We start from the raw sequence: 19,325 nt of genomic DNA on the forward strand, positions 1-19,325 counted from the left end.
GGAGATGGTACGACGGGATCTAAAGGACACAGTTCGTGTGGGACAACAAGCAGTGGAAGGGTTGAAGAGCATAGACAGCTTTACCAGGCAAACAAACTTTGCTGCTTTCAGTTTGGTCTACTGCCAAGACTGCTGTGGCCAATGACTGTGTACAAGGTTTCTTTGACAACAGTTGAGAAGCTGGAAGCTTTAATCAGTTCATACGTCAGGAAATGGTTGGGAGTTCCACGCTGCCTCACCAGAGTGGGACTTTATGGTAAAGGAATACTGCAGCTACCAATCTCTGTTCTAACAGGAGTTTAAGCGCGCCAAAGTCCGACTGGAAATGACATTAGTAGATTCACGCGACAAATGCGTAAGGGAGGCAGCACCTGTGTTGAAAACTGGAAGAAAATAGACGGCAAAGAAAGCTGTGGAAGATGCTAAGGCTGCCCTTCGAATCAGAGATATTATGGGGCAGTTCAGCATGGAAAAGGAGGTTTTGATCTCAGTTCAGCTCCTCCTACATGGCACAAGGCAACCCCAGCTCAACGGAGGAAGCTGGTAGTCAATGGGGTGCAAAAGCAGGAGGAGAGGATCAGATCTGTAAAGGCCGTTTCCCAGGCCAAGCAGGGAGAACGGATGAGATGGGAGAGTGTGAAACAACGCAAAATCGGCTGTCAAGACCTATAGACAATGGAACAGAGCAGGATTAGTTTCCTCATCGGATCACCATATGATGTTCTCCCATCACCACAGAACCTAAACCTCTGGGTGGGTGAGGATCCCTCATGTCCTTTGTGTTCATTGCCTACAACATTAAGGCACATTTTGACAGGATGTAAGGTGGGTCTTAGCCAAGGACGGTTTACTTGGCGCCATGACCAGGTGCTGCGATGTTTGGCCTTAGCATTGGAAGACAAGCATAACCTAACCAATAAGTTGCCACCAGTTCCATCAAAGCATTACACACAAAAGACAATATTCCTCCATCAAGGAGAGCAACCACCAAGAAAAGGTGTTAAAATCAAGCCTCGCTCAGGACAACTGGAAGCTGCTGGCAGATGTTGGTCAACGGCTTATTTTTTCACCTGAGATTGCCACCACTAACCTTTGACCAGACATTGTCTTATGGTCTGGATCAGCACGCCTTGTTCATCTGGTAGAGTTAACAGTGCCATGGGAAGATGCTGTGGATGAGGCGTATGAGAGGAAGAAACTTCTGTATGCTCAATTAGCTGCTGAAGTGGAACAGCGAGTATGGAGAGTCCGAGTTTACCCAGAGGAGGTGGGTTGTCAAGGATTTGTGGCACACTCTACAACCCGGTTTCTCAGAGATGTCGGGTTCAGTGGCCAAGAGTTGTGTCGCACAGTGAAGAACTTATCTAAAACAGCAGAAAGGAGCAGCAACTGGCTGTGGTTGAGACGGAAAGATTCTGGATGGGGATCTCAAGCACAATAGAAAGAAAGCAACGCTGATGTACAGGTAAGTAAGCTGGGCTGAGCTGAGTGGGGGATGGAGGGGGGTGATTCTGGGATGCCAGAATCACTGTTGACCCCTCTTGAGGTGTTGTGGGCTAGTCAACAAAACACTAAGGATGGAAGGTGCCCACTTGAAGACCCCAGAGATATACCCTACTTAGCTCAATCCAGACGGTTGTCATGCTGATGCGCTAGGGAGACCGCACTGGGTTGATCCCTGGAGCCAGCATCGCAGCCGTTGTATGTGCTGATGCGCTGGGTAGGCAAAATGAGCTGATCCCTGGAGCAGCATTACACTTCAGCAATCAACACCAGACAGAAGGATATCTACATCATCAGATGGAAAACAACGCAAATGGATGAAGATGCAGATGGATCACGTTAGTTTACTGCAAAATTACGTCTTAGCTGGTGCTTATCTTGGCGAGAGCAGAGTGCAGATCAGCATGTTCAACATCTACTCTCATGTAATGGAAATCATTTTTATCTGTAACACAGTAGACCTTCTTGCTTCCCATGCCCCTCTTTGTGTAGGTATTCTAACACTTTTGGACTTTTAGACTGTTACTCGTCAATCAAATAAACAGAAATTACAATGGTAGGCACAGGGTTGAATGGAGTGTTATTTTCTCAATGGTTTTGGATGCAAACACAAACAGCTAATTTAAACTTATCAGGACTGGTCTGATTTCCCCCATCCTGTTTAATGGAATTCATGCGGTGAAATGCTTTGCTGTAGAGATCGAGACTTACATAAACCCCCAACAGAGGCAGTTTGCTTGAAATGTAGTACAGTCTGTTGATAATATTGTTATGTATAATGCCTTTGTGTGGGTATACTGTAGGGATGTTGTTTCTCATTATTTTCTTTACTGAAGAAGGAAATTGACTTTTAACCCACACCGTGATTTTAAGGTTCCGATTCCATAACTCTGACTCTGAACAGCAGTCTCTATACTACGGGAAACCTAATGGCTTCTCAAGGGACCTTCTCCATATTACTGGGAAGGTACTTTCTGTTACTGTAGCTCAAGACAAGCCAGCCATTTTAGATGAGAATATAGACCTTGCAACATATTGCATTAGAGACTTGTTTTTTAAAAGTATAGTAGATCATAATGTTTTCAGGATTTTTGCTTGTATTGAAACTGTATTAAAATGTTAACCTACTTGTAAAAAGGTCCATCGCTATACTGTGGATTCAGATATATCACGGTCCTGGAGTTGTCGCCCCATTTTTTACAGTCTAACTGCGCACTATACATAGACAATTTCACTTAGAATTTCTGTTCATTTTATTTCGTACTGCACATCACAAACAAAAATATACAAAACAATTAAAAACAAAGCATTAATATCGTACTATTATCATATACACACGCATTGCACAGTAACACAAAGCAAATTAAATATGTACTTACTGAAGCTGTTTTTTAAGCAGTGCACTAGCAAAAGCCACAGGGCTGCGAAGTCAGCTCCCTAGCAACAAGTCTCATATGCTGGGAATGGATGCTTTCAATGGAGTGGGTTTTGGGCAGTTGAGAAAGGAGAGGAACATTCATGCAGTTAATTGGAGACTTAAGTTGATGAGAAGCAATTACCCTCTGTAGTACATATTAAAATGGTGTGCTGTTTTTTATACGAAAAATGAGAAAAAGCAGGTTGCGTAGAGGATTTATACTCGACCCTGACGCCTACAATAAAAAGATGGAGTGGTTGTACTGTATTTGTTATTAACCTATTTGTTTTTCTATGGATCTCTCGCTATATTGCTCACCATCTCTATTAGATATGCAAGTGATCTTTTGTAAATCTGCAATCTCGTCTCACCAATATCTTGCTGTAACTTGCTTTTCCATTAATACATATTCTAGAGGCATTAATTACATGGGAAAAGGTTACTGAGTATGATGAGATTTGGCCATACAGAATATGAAAGCAATACAAAAAAAAAAATAGTACTGAAATATTTGTTTTTTTAACATACTGTACCGTTTCAACAGAGCTGTTTTTTTTTAAATTATTTTATTGAGCTTGTCGTAAGGAAGCTGTATACTACAATTATAGTGACATTTAATTTAGGATTTTTCACAGAACTACATGTTAAAATCTTACTTAGTAACAGATGTATTTTGGTGGGAAAAAAGCCACACCATAACCTTTTTCTTTCCCACCCTCTCTGTAGCAAACACCCAGATTAAGTGCGTTTTAGTTAGGCAAAACTTTAATTCAATTTACAGAACTTTTATCAAGGGAGAAAGTGCTGCTGCCTGTTGTTTGTTGTTTTTTGTTTCTTCTTGTTTGTCTCTCTTGTCCCTGCATTATGATCCTTGATTTATTTTCTCTCTGCTTGTTCATGAGTTTCAACCCTGTGTCCCTTGTTGAAAAATTCCTTTATCAGAAGGACGCTACTACTATTGTATCCTAGCCACCTCAAACTCAGTTACAGTACCTATACTGTCAGAGGAGATGGAAACTGAAATAGTTTGAGCTAATTCAACAAGGACTGCAAGCCACAGTAATTGCTAAAACTCAGAATCCATAGACAATGCAGTAGAATAGGCTGCTTACTGAAAAGGCAGTAGTGCATGTGATATGTATTGAATTCAGTATCTCCCTCATGGTGGAGAAGAGCTGCTTCATTTTCGGAATCCAGTAACAGCAAACCATGTAATAGTCAGATTTTAGGTTGTCACAGTTTATAAAGGTAGCCAGGGAGGTGTTGTTTGCGCTGGTCTTTACTTTTGTACATTTACACACTACTAAAATGGCAAAGAAGTTGAACCACCTATTAATTTTATTAGACGTGAGCCGCCTTTATTCAGTAAATTTTGTCAAAACATGTGTTTTCTGTGGTGCAGTTTGAATGTTCCTGTGAAAACGTGTTAGGCAATATTAGGCATGCATAGATATTGGTAGTGGTTTTGGCATGGACAGCAAAAGCACTGTAATATGCTATTTTCTTATGCATAATTGCTTTAGTGAAAGGAAACACTAAGTATACACAGAGAAACCACTTCCTATTGTGAAGCAGCTTTTATTTAGATATCTACTGTACAGCATTTGTGTTAAGCTATATATATATATATATATATATATATATATATATATATATATATATATATATATATATATACATACACACACACACACACAGTACTGTGCAAAAGTTTTAGGCAAGTGTGATGGCATTTTCTGATGGATTATAATTTAGTGTAAAAGCTCATTTTCTGATTGGACAAATACAATTGTGACACCCTTAAAACTACCAACTTACTGTAATTGCAGTTGTAGATTTGTATATTTTGTATTTTTATGTACAGTGCCTTGTGATACTCCAATATGAAAGGCGCTATATAAATTAAATAAATAAATAGAAAGGAGCTGTTCATTATCTGATTTGTTTTTTGCTACACTAGCATGAATTATTCCATAACAACCATAAGAACACTAGAGAAATTAGAGCTTTCCCGGTTCTTACTACTGGAGCTAGGCTATAAAGGATCCTAACAATTCTGCATCAACAACATGGCTACAGTAGGTAACCCATGCCCTTGCCACTCTGAGTAAAGATGTGTTCTGCCCTTTTGTTCTAAGTATATCTTCACTTCATTTGCAACTGTGTCCTCTGGTCCTGGTTTCAAAATACATGTACTGCACTAGGAACCGGGCGAGCTCTGTAATTTCTCTAGTGTTGTTATGGAATAATGAATAGTGTAACATTAATCAATACCTTATTATAACCAATTTCAATTTTTGCATGGAAACTTGTTACAAGTTACTTGTACTTACTAGTCATGTGGAGTTTCACCAACAGGAGACAATAATTTAGGGTCACTGGTTTTTATAATGTTTAATGTTACTGTACAGTAACTGATGCTGATAACACTGATTCATGGGAACTGTAGTGTTAATGTTTACACTATCTAAGACACTTATTCTAACAGTACAGTAAATCAGTAGTTATATTACCTGCAGTCATTGACCAGTAAAGAGAAATTGAATTGTTACAATAAAAAAAGCTCCTTGTCTTTTTGTAATCCACAAACCTTGTACTGTATACAGTACGTTAAGTTAATGTATGCTGTAAGTACAAATGGTAAAAAAATATGGACTTATTTCAGCATAACGAAACACTGAAATTGTAAAAGCTTCTATTCGAATTCCTCAGGAAGCTAGACTAAGGACGCTTCTTTGAAAATGGGTGCCTGTATGTAATGGATGATTCAAGAGCAGGCAGTAACGTGTTTGTTCGTCATTTCTCAGGCAGTCAGTCACGTTCTTATTGTGTGTTCATGCAGCCACACCATCTTTTTTTACGTTTTTTATTTTTATTTTTTAATTCCAAGTACTATGGTATTTGTGTAATGTTCTACAATATGATAAGACAATTTTTCTTTCATATTTCTTAGGTTGGCGGTTTTATTTATTTTAAATATTTACGTTGTATGTGTTAAAATAAAATTTTGTCTGAGTGCTGTCTATACAATACATCTTTTATTTCTTAAAGGGTTTTAATACAAACTGGAAATAATATCTTCATTTTAGACTGCTAGTATTATACTAATATAGACCTTGAAGCAACTATTAGAATATTGTCTCAACCATTGATCCTGTGATGCAGTAATTCTGCTCCGGGGTAATGGAGCTGCTTGATGGAGGTGTATTTTGAGCAAATGTTAGAACCTGCATTCTAGAAGTCCAGTGCATTTATCATTTCATGCTGTCAAATCAAAACAGCCAAATGTGACATTTAGAGAAAGATTATAGTATAGCCATTTATCTAATGTCAGTGTAATTACAGAGTAGACTCTCGACTTCCCTCAAATTGTCAAATGAAGAGGCCAAGCCATATCCTGTATTTTGATTATGGACTTATTTGCCAGTAAGAGGGAAATCACCCAGTAAATATCTTTGATGCCATGCAGGTTTAGAGGTAATCATGTATATAAATAGCTGGATTTACAATTCAGGATAACATATTTACTGCTAACAAAATCTTACAATTGTTTTCTTTTGACTGTTTTAGTGAATGAATAAGTTCTTACCTGCAGTAGTTTCTTACCTTAAAACAGTCTCACTTTTCAGCAGTATCCATTCCACTAAAGGTGAGCATTAAAAATGCAGTTGAGAGTGGACAGTAACTGCTGCAGGACTGGAGTATCAGCCCTACCACAGATGGATATTGGATGTTTTCCCAGCAACACACAACCTCACAAGTCTCCATCAGTTGCTATTTTCTCACACATTTTGTGATTCATTAGTTTTTTAATTGCTGTACGGCACTGCTATAATTATAGCAGCTAACAAACAACAACAGTGCTAAAGATAAACTTGAGGGCTTTCATTTTATGCAACGTTAAGGCCTTTGCACACTGGATCTGTTCCATTGCTGTTTAGTGTAAACATCAGATCGAACCTCAATCCTAAACGATTCAATTTTAATGCATCACTTTTATGACCCAGTCAAGACTGCATCGTAATGTAATGTACTGTAAAAAATGTTTTTAAGGTTGTTTATTAATAAAGTAAGCTATAATGTTCTTTGGGTATGAGTAGTTTATGGACCCTTATCTGCTGCCAGAATGCAAGTAGAATGCTGTGAAATCTACTTAAGCATGGCAGGTCTTGAATATCAGGCAGACATGATTTGTATTGTCTTCCTTGTCTCATGGTGCTGCAAATAACATACTTACAAAATCGTGGTATGACAGAAATCAAGACTTTCTTGCAATGAAGTGACTGTTCAAATCTGCATCAGGCTTATTTCCTGGAGTAATGTATATAACTATTAAAACTGCTTTTATTGTATGTTGAGAGATTTGTATTTTCTTGAAGCTAATAAATATTTAAAAAGTTGAACAAATAAGCAATATAAAATAACAGTACTAAAAATGTTGAAGCGGTGTCGAGAGACGAGAGAAAGCTGCTTTATGTTGAACAGGACTGATCCAACTGTAATACTGTATTTGTGAATTTGCCTTTTGTTTGTTTATCTTCAACTCTTTCCACACTGCCATGAAATATCCAATTTAAATTTAGGAATAATAACTTCCACTTTTACTGTATGCAGCATGTTATGGTTCAGTAGTAGAAATAATGTGGTAACTGCTTTTTTTATTTTATTATTTTCTTTAAATATTTCTTCAACCTTATGAGTTTATTAAATTATGTTTACATTTAGAAACTGAAATTATTGATGGGAAATACCAGTAGCAGCTAAGTGGGGTCAATGCTATGCATGGTGCTCATGGACTTAAATAAAGTTTTTATTGTTTATGTATGTCTTGCCACCAAAATCACATCCTTCTGCGTGCACACTGTACTGCTTACATAATTACGTTTTATTAGCAGGTAAATCGAAATTAACATTTCATGGGGTTATTTTCAGCCCTTGCATTAAGCAGGAGTAAATGTGAGATGACACTATTAACATCACAGTTATGTAATTTGAATAGCAATCCCCGAATCACGGTTAGAACCCCAGAGTGTGACATTAATAACGTCACAGAGCAGTGTTAACACCTTACGGCAGCAGTGTTAAACTAAAACAATGGAAGTTTTTTAATCTTTTGAACAGTGTTTAATTACTGTAGACTTCCCTTTTCTCTCAAGTTAAGTATACTGTACCACCTTTTAGGTGATGCATATTGGATTAAATTTATTACCATAGTTTTGGAAGTGAAACAACTCCTGTCCATAGCAACATGGAGTGACAACCTAACTGGCTTCAGGATGTGTCGCCCTGCTGTTCTTTTCAGACAAGTCCACTATTTATAAAAGATAATTGCCTAGCACTGCCTGTTAGGCCGGTGGGTGATCAGAGTACCAAATAGAGCACAGTTGCCTACTTTATTTAGTGTCTTATCACTTATTTACAGCCGCCTTGGGTATGCTAGTTGTATTGGATTGTTGAAATCAGTCATGCTTTCTGACTTTACTGTACCTGCACTTCAATAGCACAGTGTAGTGAACTATTGTCGTGTTGATGTATTTAGAGAGATACCGTCCTTAGCAAGAGGTTGAAACAGGAATGACATGAATGCTGCTTTGGTAAGCCTCCTTGAGCCTAACAAAGCTAATCCAAATGTGATAAGAATCATTGGAGTGTGATGTACAGTACCTGATCGTTGTTACTAAAAAGAGCACTACATATTGGCAAACTAGTCAATAATTTTCCCCTCCTTCAAAAGCTGATAAATCATGTGTGAGTATACACTAATAAAAAAAAAAAATACAAAAATAAGAAAATAGTGTTTTATTCTCAGTTCTCATCAAGGGCTCATGAGAATCTGATGAGGACCACTGCAATATGAACACTTCACTTCCATTACCCCCTGTTTGTTTGAAATCAATTTACCACCATCACTTCAAAAACAGTGAATTATGAATTAGGAGTTTAACATACAAACATTTAATTTTGTTAGGCGTTGGTCAAATATCATGGATGTTGACTTTCTGGATTTACCATGTACAGTATGAATGAAAGAAATACCTGAATACATTTTTTAAAACATTTGAAACCCTATCTGTAAGTTAGTTGTTTATATGAAAGTATATACAGTAAGAATTCTAAGTCCAGTCCCATTTCTTTATCTTTTTACTGTACAAGTACACATACTGTATACGTGCACTGGATGTTTTTATCAAAGGTGATGTGAAGTATCTATTTATTTTTTTAATTTTTTTTTTTCTATTTTTTTTAGTGCTGGTCCAAAAGGAGACAATATATATGAATGGCGGTCTACCATCCTAGGGCCCCCAGGTTCAGTGTATGAAGGAGGAGTTTTCTTTCTGGATATTACTTTTTCCTCTGACTACCCCTTTAAACCACCAAAGGTAAGTATGGAACTGACTCCCCACTGTACTGTATTTTAATAAGCCACATAGTTGTATAGTGTGCAACTTTGAACTTGGGTTCTTGTTTTCACACTGTCAAGAGCTTAGTTGACACACACTATTTTATGCTGTAATTTTGTTTGCAAGCCACACATGACCTCAGTTAGTTCATTAGTGATTCAGTTGTTCGAAATTAAATATTAACATAGTCATCATGATATTTGCAAACAATACTATTAAGATACAATAGAGATATTTGAAAAAAAAAAAATTACTTTCTAATCGTACATTTCAAATCAGAATTTATATTTTCCAAACGTATTTTAAAATATATGGTTTAACTAAATTAGAAGTGTAACTGTGTTTTTTTGCAATGAATAACAAATTGAAAACACAGATGACGATAATCCTTGTGTTGCTAGGATATATTTATCACCTTGACAGTTTCAGGAGTCCCCCACACCGTTCCAGTTTAATTAGAAGCTGATTTTGACATACAGTTTTGGGGAATACTTTATCCCTGAGCTTTGCAGTTGTTCAATGAATATATTAATAGTGATTTAAATTTAAATTGTTTAACAAACCCGATTAGGAGGTGCCATATCAAATTAAACTGTAATAGCAAAATCCTAATACCGTGAGTGAGTTTATAGACTTCCAGGAATGTAATACTCTATAAAGTGCATTGTTAAGGAGGCATTCATGTTTTATTTATGTATTAACTGTAATATGCATTCACTTGTAGTGTATTCTGCTTTCTAGTTTAACTACATATGTCATGGATCATTAAAAATAATAATAAACTACCGTTGTATAGATTGACAACAGAAAAGCATAACAAAAAAACTGAAACATTGTGCACAAATGAAATGTATTCTTTGCACTTTTTAAGAAATGGTTCCTGCTATAGCACCATTGGCTTTTCCCTTAAAGGGGAACTGTACTCAAAATAATAAGGCTCTCTAAATGCTTAGTATAAATAACAAATGCGTCTTGCGGCGCCAATTTTGTTAAGTCGAGTGCTTGGCTAGTATTTCAGGTTTTTTTTGTCCGCTTTCTGGGCCAGCTGGAAATGCAGGCCTTCGTCATATTGGAACCTTTCTGACGCCACTGTTATGTCATATCGTTGACAGCCACTCACACCAGTGAACAACAGCAGGGTGAATTATGTCAGAGTGCAAAGCGTTCGGGTGCAAAAATAACAAAAGGAAAAACAGGAACAAAAACTGCATGTGATTTTAGAGTGAGTCCACGACAGGAAGTCACACAAAGCATGACGGAAGAGAGCTCCAATGCATTTAATGTTAATTTGTTTTAATGGTTTTTATACGATATACTGCTCAAGGAGAGGCATCAGAAGCTTTAGTTAACATGTTTTCTATTGAAATGGTTAAAGATTCATTTGCATTACAGTTCCCCTTTAATGTAATAAAAACAGGGGATAAAACTCTGATGGTCCCTCATATGAAGGAAGTGTTTCAGCAGAAATAACTTATTAAATGTGTAGTAGCACTTTCTAAATTCTGCTTAAACATCGTTTGTTTCTAAATTGCAGCCTTCTCTGAATTACTAAAGTAAGAAAACTCTTCTTTTAGTCATACTGTTCAGTCTGCCTCTGTTCACAGTGATTTGTATTTTTTTTAAAGCATTAATCTTAGTAATCACACCATTGTGTATAACTGTTACAGACTGCTGTATAATGACTGCTGATTTCTAAACCACGTGAGTTCAGTTGTCTTGTTTGCAGCTATATATACCAGTAAGCAGTAAGATTGAGACAGAAATGAAGACCACAAACAGCACTCTCCGTTATCCTCCAAAGCTGTAAAAGCATGACCCAGTGACTAAACTTACAGCATTAAAAACTTGATTTCCTTGGCCACAGTTTAACATCTCATTTGCTGTTAAAACATGGTCTAAGCAAGATTAGAGCTGGGTGGGAAGGAGGCACTTGGAGTTTAATAGATGAGTCTGTGTTTACAGCAAGTCAGAGGTGAACTGGGATTCAAGCCCAGGATTTTCTGGCTCACAACCTCTACCCCAACTTGTCTGTCTTGCTTGATGTCATCAAATTGTGTTGGTCAGTTTTAAGTTTTTTTTTTTTTTTTTTTTAATGTGTCATGAAACCAAAACAAACATAATTAAAATGAGTCCAAACCTGACTTAATAAAAAGAGAAATATGATAAATATAAGTCATACAACTATACATGTAGACAAGTGTTTTGTCTCATTCATCTGATTTGTAATAGTTTTACCTCAGAATTTCTAGGTAAATGTTTTGAAGTTACAGATGAATAATTTGGGCCAGCTACAGTACTGTATAATACAACTTAGAGCATGTATAATAAAGTTCGTTAATTGGAAGGGAACATGATTTCTTCAGCAGTGTAAACTGTGAACTTTGTCAATTACTTATTGTTTTTTTCCTCAGTATAAAGACTGTTCTAGGATTCCCCCAAAGTTCCGTTCTACACAAACTGGTCTGTGTTTTTCTTCAGGTCACTTTCCGCACTCGGATTTATCACTGCAATATCAACAGTCAGGGAGTCATCTGCCTGGATATTCTGAAAGACAACTGGAGCCCTGCTCTGACTATCTCAAAGGTTCTCTTGTCTATCTGTTCCCTCCTGACGGATTGCAATCCCGGTGAGCAAATCATATTCTACTGTGTAAAGCTTAACTGTGTGAAATGTTTATCTGGCAGCACTTTCATATATTGCTGCATCAAGCAGTTTCAGTCTGGGGCTTACTGGTGTCGTCATTAACATGAAACAGGTACCATGTGTCAAGTATACAAATCCTCTTAGTTGTTTTAAAACGTACAGAATTTAAATGGCAGTTGAAACAAAAGACTTTCAATTCAATTACGATTCTGCTGTCCTTAACAGAAGTTTTTTAAAGTATCAAATAACTAAAGCTGTTATCATTAAACAGTTGCACCCAGTTATCATAGTGAGTTAATTTTAAAAGTCTTTTATAAGGATAGTCACATCATAATTTAAATGTAATCCTAGGGTAAGTGTATACTTACTAAGGCATTTTCTCTTTGACATCTAAATTATTGTATCTGTGAATTGCAGTACAGTGAAGGGTTTCTCCGTATATGATTTGGTTCCCTCTACTGGTGACAAAAAATAGATAAATAATCTGTTGGTTGTCTTGTTTTGTCCCAGTGGATATCATCTATGACAAGTGCATTGCTTTTTAATGAGACTATAAGTATTGTGTGTTTGTATAACCGACTGACTGAAGATCATATGTGTTTATTTTCCTGTGGCTAACTCAAGTTGTGCACATATTTACGTTGGATGTATTTTAATATCAGACCAGAATGAAGTGCTGTGTCTCTTTGCGAACGTAAATTTGTGCCAGTAGGAGTTCCTAAAGGTTAACTATAAAAAAAAAAAAGTACATTTATTTATTTTTTTTAGCTGACAGTATAAAACATAAAAAACAAAAACAAAAAAAACTCAAAGATCTAAACTCTCATCGCTCAGTCGTACTATACTCTAGGAATGTAGTCTATTGGTATCCACTGCCCACTGTTAGTAACACATTAAAAACTACAAATCCCATACCCCGCCAGTTTCACTGATTTGTCAGTGCAATAGCTACTCGTTAAGACAGTTTGAAAACTTAGTCAAACCAAGATGAGGAAAATAACAAATAATTTGCATGTGATTTGGAGAAGTTTCAAAAGAAATCCGCAATGAATAAAATTCAGAAATGTTGGCATCTTTAAAAGAAATTGGCAGTGAAGATGATATTATTATTATTATTATTATTATTATTATTATTATTATTATTATTATTATTATTATTATTATTTCAATGTTTCCAGTATTGAAATAGGTTACAGATCTGAAGGGACTAAATGTATGTGTATTGTATAGTATTTAAATATGTATCATGCACTTAAAACATTAATATATGTTTTAAAACATTAACATTAATATAAAGATCTGTGTACCCGGGTATTTTTCACGACAGGTACCCGGTTCAAGATTTTCTACCCATGCTGACCTCTAATAATTACTGTAAATTGAAAGGAAATCCATTGACTCGCTCCTGTGGGGATTGTCCTGGATGTAGTAAACAGTGAAAGCATGTATTTGTATGTATTACGGGATCAGTCAGAAGACTATGGGCCAAATGGCCGCCTCCTCATTTTTAACTTTTATTTTATTCCTATAGAGAGCAGCGTGGAATGGGTTACCAAACCATGTTGTTGGAGGCATATGTCATGGGAATTTAAAAAGTGGTTTAATATGTAGAACTGGACATAAAAATACATATACTGGATAAATGTTTACTTCTACACTGTGCATCAGATTATGCAGTTGTCATGAAATTTTGAGAATCTAGAGAACAAAATGATACTTTTTTTTTTTTTTTTAACGCGTGAAGGACAGTAAAAGCTTCTACAAATGTGACTTTCACAATTTTGTTAAATTGGAAACTAATATCTTGTCTTTTTTTGCTTTTTGTTTTTCGTTTTTTTCTCAGCTGATCCTCTGGTTGGAAGTATAGCCACTCAGTATTTGACTAACAGAGCAGAGCATGACAGGATAGCCCGGCAGTGGACCAAGAGATATGCTACATAAATAACAGGACCTCTTGTGCAGTGTGAAGAATCAGGAGGCAACTTTACAACATGCAGCAAATCTTGATAGCCTTTACAATACGGACTTCTGTGTATATGTTATACTGGTTCTACTCTCTGCTTTTATCCTATGGAGACTGGGAGGAGATCCTGAAAAGGTAAATGCTGTCGGAGTAGAATTTTGTAGCTGTAGATTTTAGTTATGTTTAAATGCCTACTTGCAAGTCTTGCTTCTTTGGGATATCAAAATGTATTTTGTGATGTAATAAGGAAACTATTCCTAAATTCAACCAAATATTATGGTGCATTTTAGCCTAATCCATTATTTGTTTGAAGTTAAATAAAACAAATAGCTGTAGATTATTAAGAATAATGTCATTTATATTAAACCCAGATCCATTTCCAGTTGTGTGGTACATGCTGTTGTGAACTATGTTTTACCTTTTTCAATTTGTAATAGATTTCATTTAACCTTTTGTAGCTCAAAAAATTATGAGCAACCACTGTAACATCCGGAAACATAATAAACTTATTCCGCAGGGTCATGTGGTGTTACTATACCCAAGATATACAGTAGATATTGACATTTAAACATTAAGTGAACATAATGATAATTTGAAAAATTGCCTTTGATAATACCGCAACTATTAGGGTTGAATTGTGTATCTTATTAAAATGATGCATGATATTTAACTGTTGCAGGAAATGAATCATTTAAAGTAGCTGTTTAACTGAAACATGTATGGCTTGTGGTTGTAAAGTGCCACTTAATTTCCAATACTTCTTTGACCACCCCTGTGCTATTACTTGCACCCCTTAGGCCAAAATAGGAAATACGTGTTTTTAAAATGTCTGTATTTTCTGGCAAGTTATAACCTAGTTAATTCTCCTGGATTTTATTTATGTAAAAGACCAACATAAATATACATTTTTATTCCCTTGAATCGCTTATAACTGGAGTGTTTTCACTTAGTTAAGCAATGACAACTAACCAGTTATTTTCTGTGTAATTCTTGGAATTAACTTGATAGTGAAACCTCTGTTTAAACTCTGAAGGTACAGGAATACAGTGCAGCCCTTTTTTATATCTGTGGTGTGCTGTAATGTTGTCCTCTTCAGAGGAAATATTTATCTCTGTGTCGTTCACCTGTCTCGCAGGGTTTGTAAAGCAGGATGGCATCTGTTAAAGTAATTGTAGCTAACAATAATTTCCTGTTTGGCCCTTACATTAATTAATAGTCTCAAATGTGCAGTTTTGAAAAAGACATGTGTTATAGAGCATATATATATATATATATATATATATATATATATATATATATATATATATATATATATATATATATATATATATATATATGTATATTTTTTTTAAAACATGATTAGGTTAAAGGAATCTCTGTTTCTATGCCTTATTCTTGGATTATCTATTTGCACTTGGACTTCCTGGGTCATTTCACCAGTGTCTTTTGGGTTAAAGCATGTTACTGGCTGAAAGAATGTCAGTCAATAGGGGAAGTAGCTGGTTGGTTAATAACAGGAAAAAAGTCATTGAATGGGTGGAAACAAGTTCACCCTCCTGGTTCAACACTAACTGAAAGCATGGCTTGCCAAACAGATTTCTTTAACCTATAGTTTATATATATATATAATCTCATGTTTCAAAATAAAAATGGACTGTACCATGCCCTACACTTCGTTTTAAACTGCTGTTTTAGTTTATTGCCGGTAGTTTACAAAATAATGTAGACATGGCAGCCTTACACATGACTCTTTTAGCAGATTGTTCAAATGCATGTTAAGCCCCTGTAATAAAAGATCATGTTTGCAAGGCCAGGCTGAGATTATAACATTACTCTAATAAAACAGTCAATTTCTGCATCCTGATCACTCAGGGCAGAAAGGTTACTTCCCACTGTGTTAAGGAGAAAGGTCTCTGAAGCAGGGAGAACAGGGCCACAATTAAATCTTTCTCTTCGAGCTGCAGTTTTCTGTTGATATCTGCAGTGTCTCGTACTACTGGCTAAGGACAATGTATTAACTATAAATATTACTGTTTTTTGTTGTTTTTTTTGTTTTTTTTTCCCAGAAAATGTTATGGATCCCTTAAAAGAGAGATCAATAAAATACATGTTATATTGAGTGTCTGAATTCCATGTTTATGTTGAACCTGGCAGAAGTATGTACAGTAAACTGATTTATCGTTTCCTTTTGTGGTATGTTGTTGCAATTAAGTTCTATGAATTGCATCAAAACAGAGGGAAAATGCATCGTACTGTAAAAGCCACTGCAGCTGGCCAGTCCTCAGGATGCTTAACAAACATCATCTATGTCTGTTTTTGATCTAGTGCGGTTATTGTAATGTGCTTTGTTAAGGAGGCAGTCTTAAATCACAATGACAGACACTAAAGATGGTTCTACATCAGAAGTGTTTGGCGGGTATTGACAGAATTCTCTTTTAAATATTAAGTGTGGTCATTGTTAATGTAGGTCTTATAATAAAGATTTATGGTGTTTTCCTTGCTTTTAATATGTGCTATTTAAATCCAAATAGTAACTTGGTTTGTATACACAATGAACTTCATGATATTTTAACATCTATTTTTTTATATTATTGTAAAGGGCATTTGTTGACTTAAGAATTATCCATTTTGTTAAATATAGTAATTTGTGACTGCAAAGAAATTTAGTTTCTTTATTTTATTATTGTGGACCAATGCTAGTGTAGTTTTGAAAAAGGGACATATTTCTGCTTGGAATAATGAAAAAGGCTGGGTGGTCTCTGCTAGTCCCAAGTGGACTGTCACTAACATCACAAAATCTGCCACACAGCTCAGCACAATAGCCATTCAACTGCCTTTGCAGGAAGAGGCCATGTATTCAGTCAACACAGAAAGGACTCTTATCCTTCTTTTATTGAGTGATCAAGGTTGGGACTTAATGAATGAAAAATGTGGAGAAGCACTGAACTTTCATTGTGTTGTTAGTCAGAGAGATGATGTCTCTTGTGCAATTCTTCAGACATTGCAAGAACAACTTACCGTAAAAGGCACCCGTGGGATTGTGTGAATGGATCAAACATTGATGAAAACTAATCATCTTTTACTTATAATGTTGCTAGTTAGAAGCTTTGGATCCTAGTACACTGATGGAGTACCATTCTACACCTTTATTGTATTGTGTTAAATGGCTTTTTTTTATAAGGCTGACAAGCAGCTTCAGGTTCTCTTCACAGTAGTACCGTAAACTTAGTAGCAACAATAGTACATTTACTGAAAAATGTACAGGCTAATGACGTTTAGCTGAACACTGTCTCTGTTTGAGAGTTCTACCTTTATAAAGCTATTGAGATCCAGACATTTTCCTGCTCTAGTGAGGTGTTTGTTACACTGGGCTAGCAATCCAGTGAAGGGTTTGGGTCATCGACCAACTAACTCACTAATTTAGACACTATGGGGCTGGTGTAAGGATAGGCGTAAAACAAACAATTGCGGCTGCAAAATCCAAGTTGCCCAGCGGCCAGGCAATTATTTTGCACTGCAGGGTTGCAATGAGCGCCGCCTGTGCATTAGGCTATTTAGCGGCCGCAGTTACAGCCCAGAGGTGAGGTGGGTTAAGAGTACAGAGAGCAGTAGGCACTGTATGAGATTTGTGGAGCGTGAAAATGAAACCAAATAAAAAATTATGTCTGAGAAAGAGCAGCAAAGTCCTCTTTGCACAGGGAAAAGAAAAGACACGTTTTCTGAGGAGCTGAGAGTCGTACGGCTGAGGTCACTCAACGTGAAATTTAGTTATTTGGAAAATCCTCAGCCAACATCAGTTATGTTACCAAAGAGGCCATATGGTTTTCTATAGTGGAGAAAGTCAATGCTCTCTGTGTTACCAGGAGGACAGTCAACCAGGTGATGAAAAAGTGAAATTCAGCTATTAGGTCTAGGATGTATTATAGGTGTGAGACGATAACACCTTACCAACGCATCCTCTGGCATCCCAAACAAAGTAACCCTGGGTTTGAATATGCAGCCTTCTCCGTCTTGCTCTTCACCGTAGGTTTTCCTACCTGTCCTCAACAAGAGTCAAGCGTCACCGAATCAAGAAGTGTACCATAGCAGCCACCCTGAGGCCAATGACAGGTCTCTGAAGGTGGTTTTACACAGCTCTTAATTACTGGCTTCTACAATGGTTTCCACTTGTAAGAGGTGCAAAGTTTTTGGAAGGTCAGCAATTGCCCAACTGCAAATCATTATGTTTGCGCCCGCTTGACATTCCAGATCCCTTCTTTTGAATACATTTGAACATCATTCAAATTGATTAATGATATGTGGAAAGGATGGCTGATGGGTGACGTCAGACCAGGAAATGGTCTGAAAGTACTGGGGTTTAATGTGCTGCTGCACATTTTAGTAATAAATAAAAAGGTTGATCAAACAATACTTATTACCCAAAACAAATGGCACGATGGCCAAACAAAACAGAAAACAAACACTGACCTAGAACAAGTATCGTGCTGAACTGTTTCAGCACGAGTAACAATTGTTATTTTTTTATTCTTATTCCTCCCAACCTTTCTCTTTCTCTCCTCACTAAACACCCAACCCTGAGTGCGAGATCTGTGACTCTATATACAGTTGTGCCAGTACTCAATTGCTAATCATTCAGTCTGGTCCCTGCACTATCTGTACGTGAACTAATTGCAACTTCCCTGTGCCACATACCTGCAAACATTTTAACTCACCTGTGCTTCCTAACCCAAACTATACAAAATAACCCAAATACACCCATGGGCGGAAGTTACTCTGTCACATGATGGCAAAGTTAATTTAATTTAATTTCAGCACTTCAGATGGAATAGTTAACAAAAGGCTTGCATGCACATACTATATAACCTATTTCCAGTATTAAAAAATACACTGAGTGTACAAAACATTAGGAACACCTTCCTAATAGTGAGTTGCACCCCCTTTTGCCCTTAGAACAGCCTGAATTCGTCGGGGCATGACCTCTACAAGGTGTCGAAAGCGTTCCACAGGGATGCTGGCTCAAGTTGACTCCAATGCTTCCCACAGTTGTCAAGTTGGCTGGTAGTGGATCTCTACTCTGAATAGCTCGTTCCATCTCATCCCACAGATGCTCAATTGGATTGAGATCTGGTGACTGGGCAGGACACTGCAGTAAGCTGAATTCACTGTCATGTTCGTGGAATCATTAATGAACAATCATAGCCTTATGGCATGGGGCATTTTCCTGCTGAAAAAATCCATTAGCAGATGGATACACTGCTGCCATGAAGGTATGCACCTGATCGCCAATGATGTTCAGATATCCTGTGGCATTCAAACATTGTTTCACTTTTATGAAGGGGCCCAATGTGTGCCATAAAAACACCCCATACCACCACCACCAGCCTGCAATGTTGACAAT

The 19,325-nt window shown here is 36.7% G+C and overlaps 1 protein-coding gene across 1 annotated transcript in view; it reads left to right on the top strand.

Moving 5' to 3' along the window:
• Positions 1 to 15,187, top strand: part of LOC121322179 (ubiquitin-conjugating enzyme E2 E3) — a 28,345-nt gene extending 13,158 nt beyond the window's left edge. Inside the window, exons 4-6 of the mRNA XM_041261764.1 lie at positions 9,168 to 9,300; positions 11,800 to 11,947; positions 13,808 to 15,187. Of these exons, the coding sequence (XP_041117698.1) occupies positions 9,168 to 9,300; positions 11,800 to 11,947; positions 13,808 to 13,905 (379 nt within the window). The 3' untranslated portion in view covers positions 13,906 to 15,187. The remainder of the gene's footprint in view (positions 1 to 9,167; positions 9,301 to 11,799; positions 11,948 to 13,807) is intronic.
• Positions 15,188 to 19,325: the final 4,138 nt, after the last annotated feature.

The sequence above is a fragment of the Polyodon spathula genome, chromosome 10, assembly GCF_017654505.1.
Source record: "Polyodon spathula isolate WHYD16114869_AA chromosome 10, ASM1765450v1, whole genome shotgun sequence".
Taxonomy (NCBI): domain Eukaryota; kingdom Metazoa; phylum Chordata; class Actinopteri; order Acipenseriformes; family Polyodontidae; genus Polyodon; species Polyodon spathula.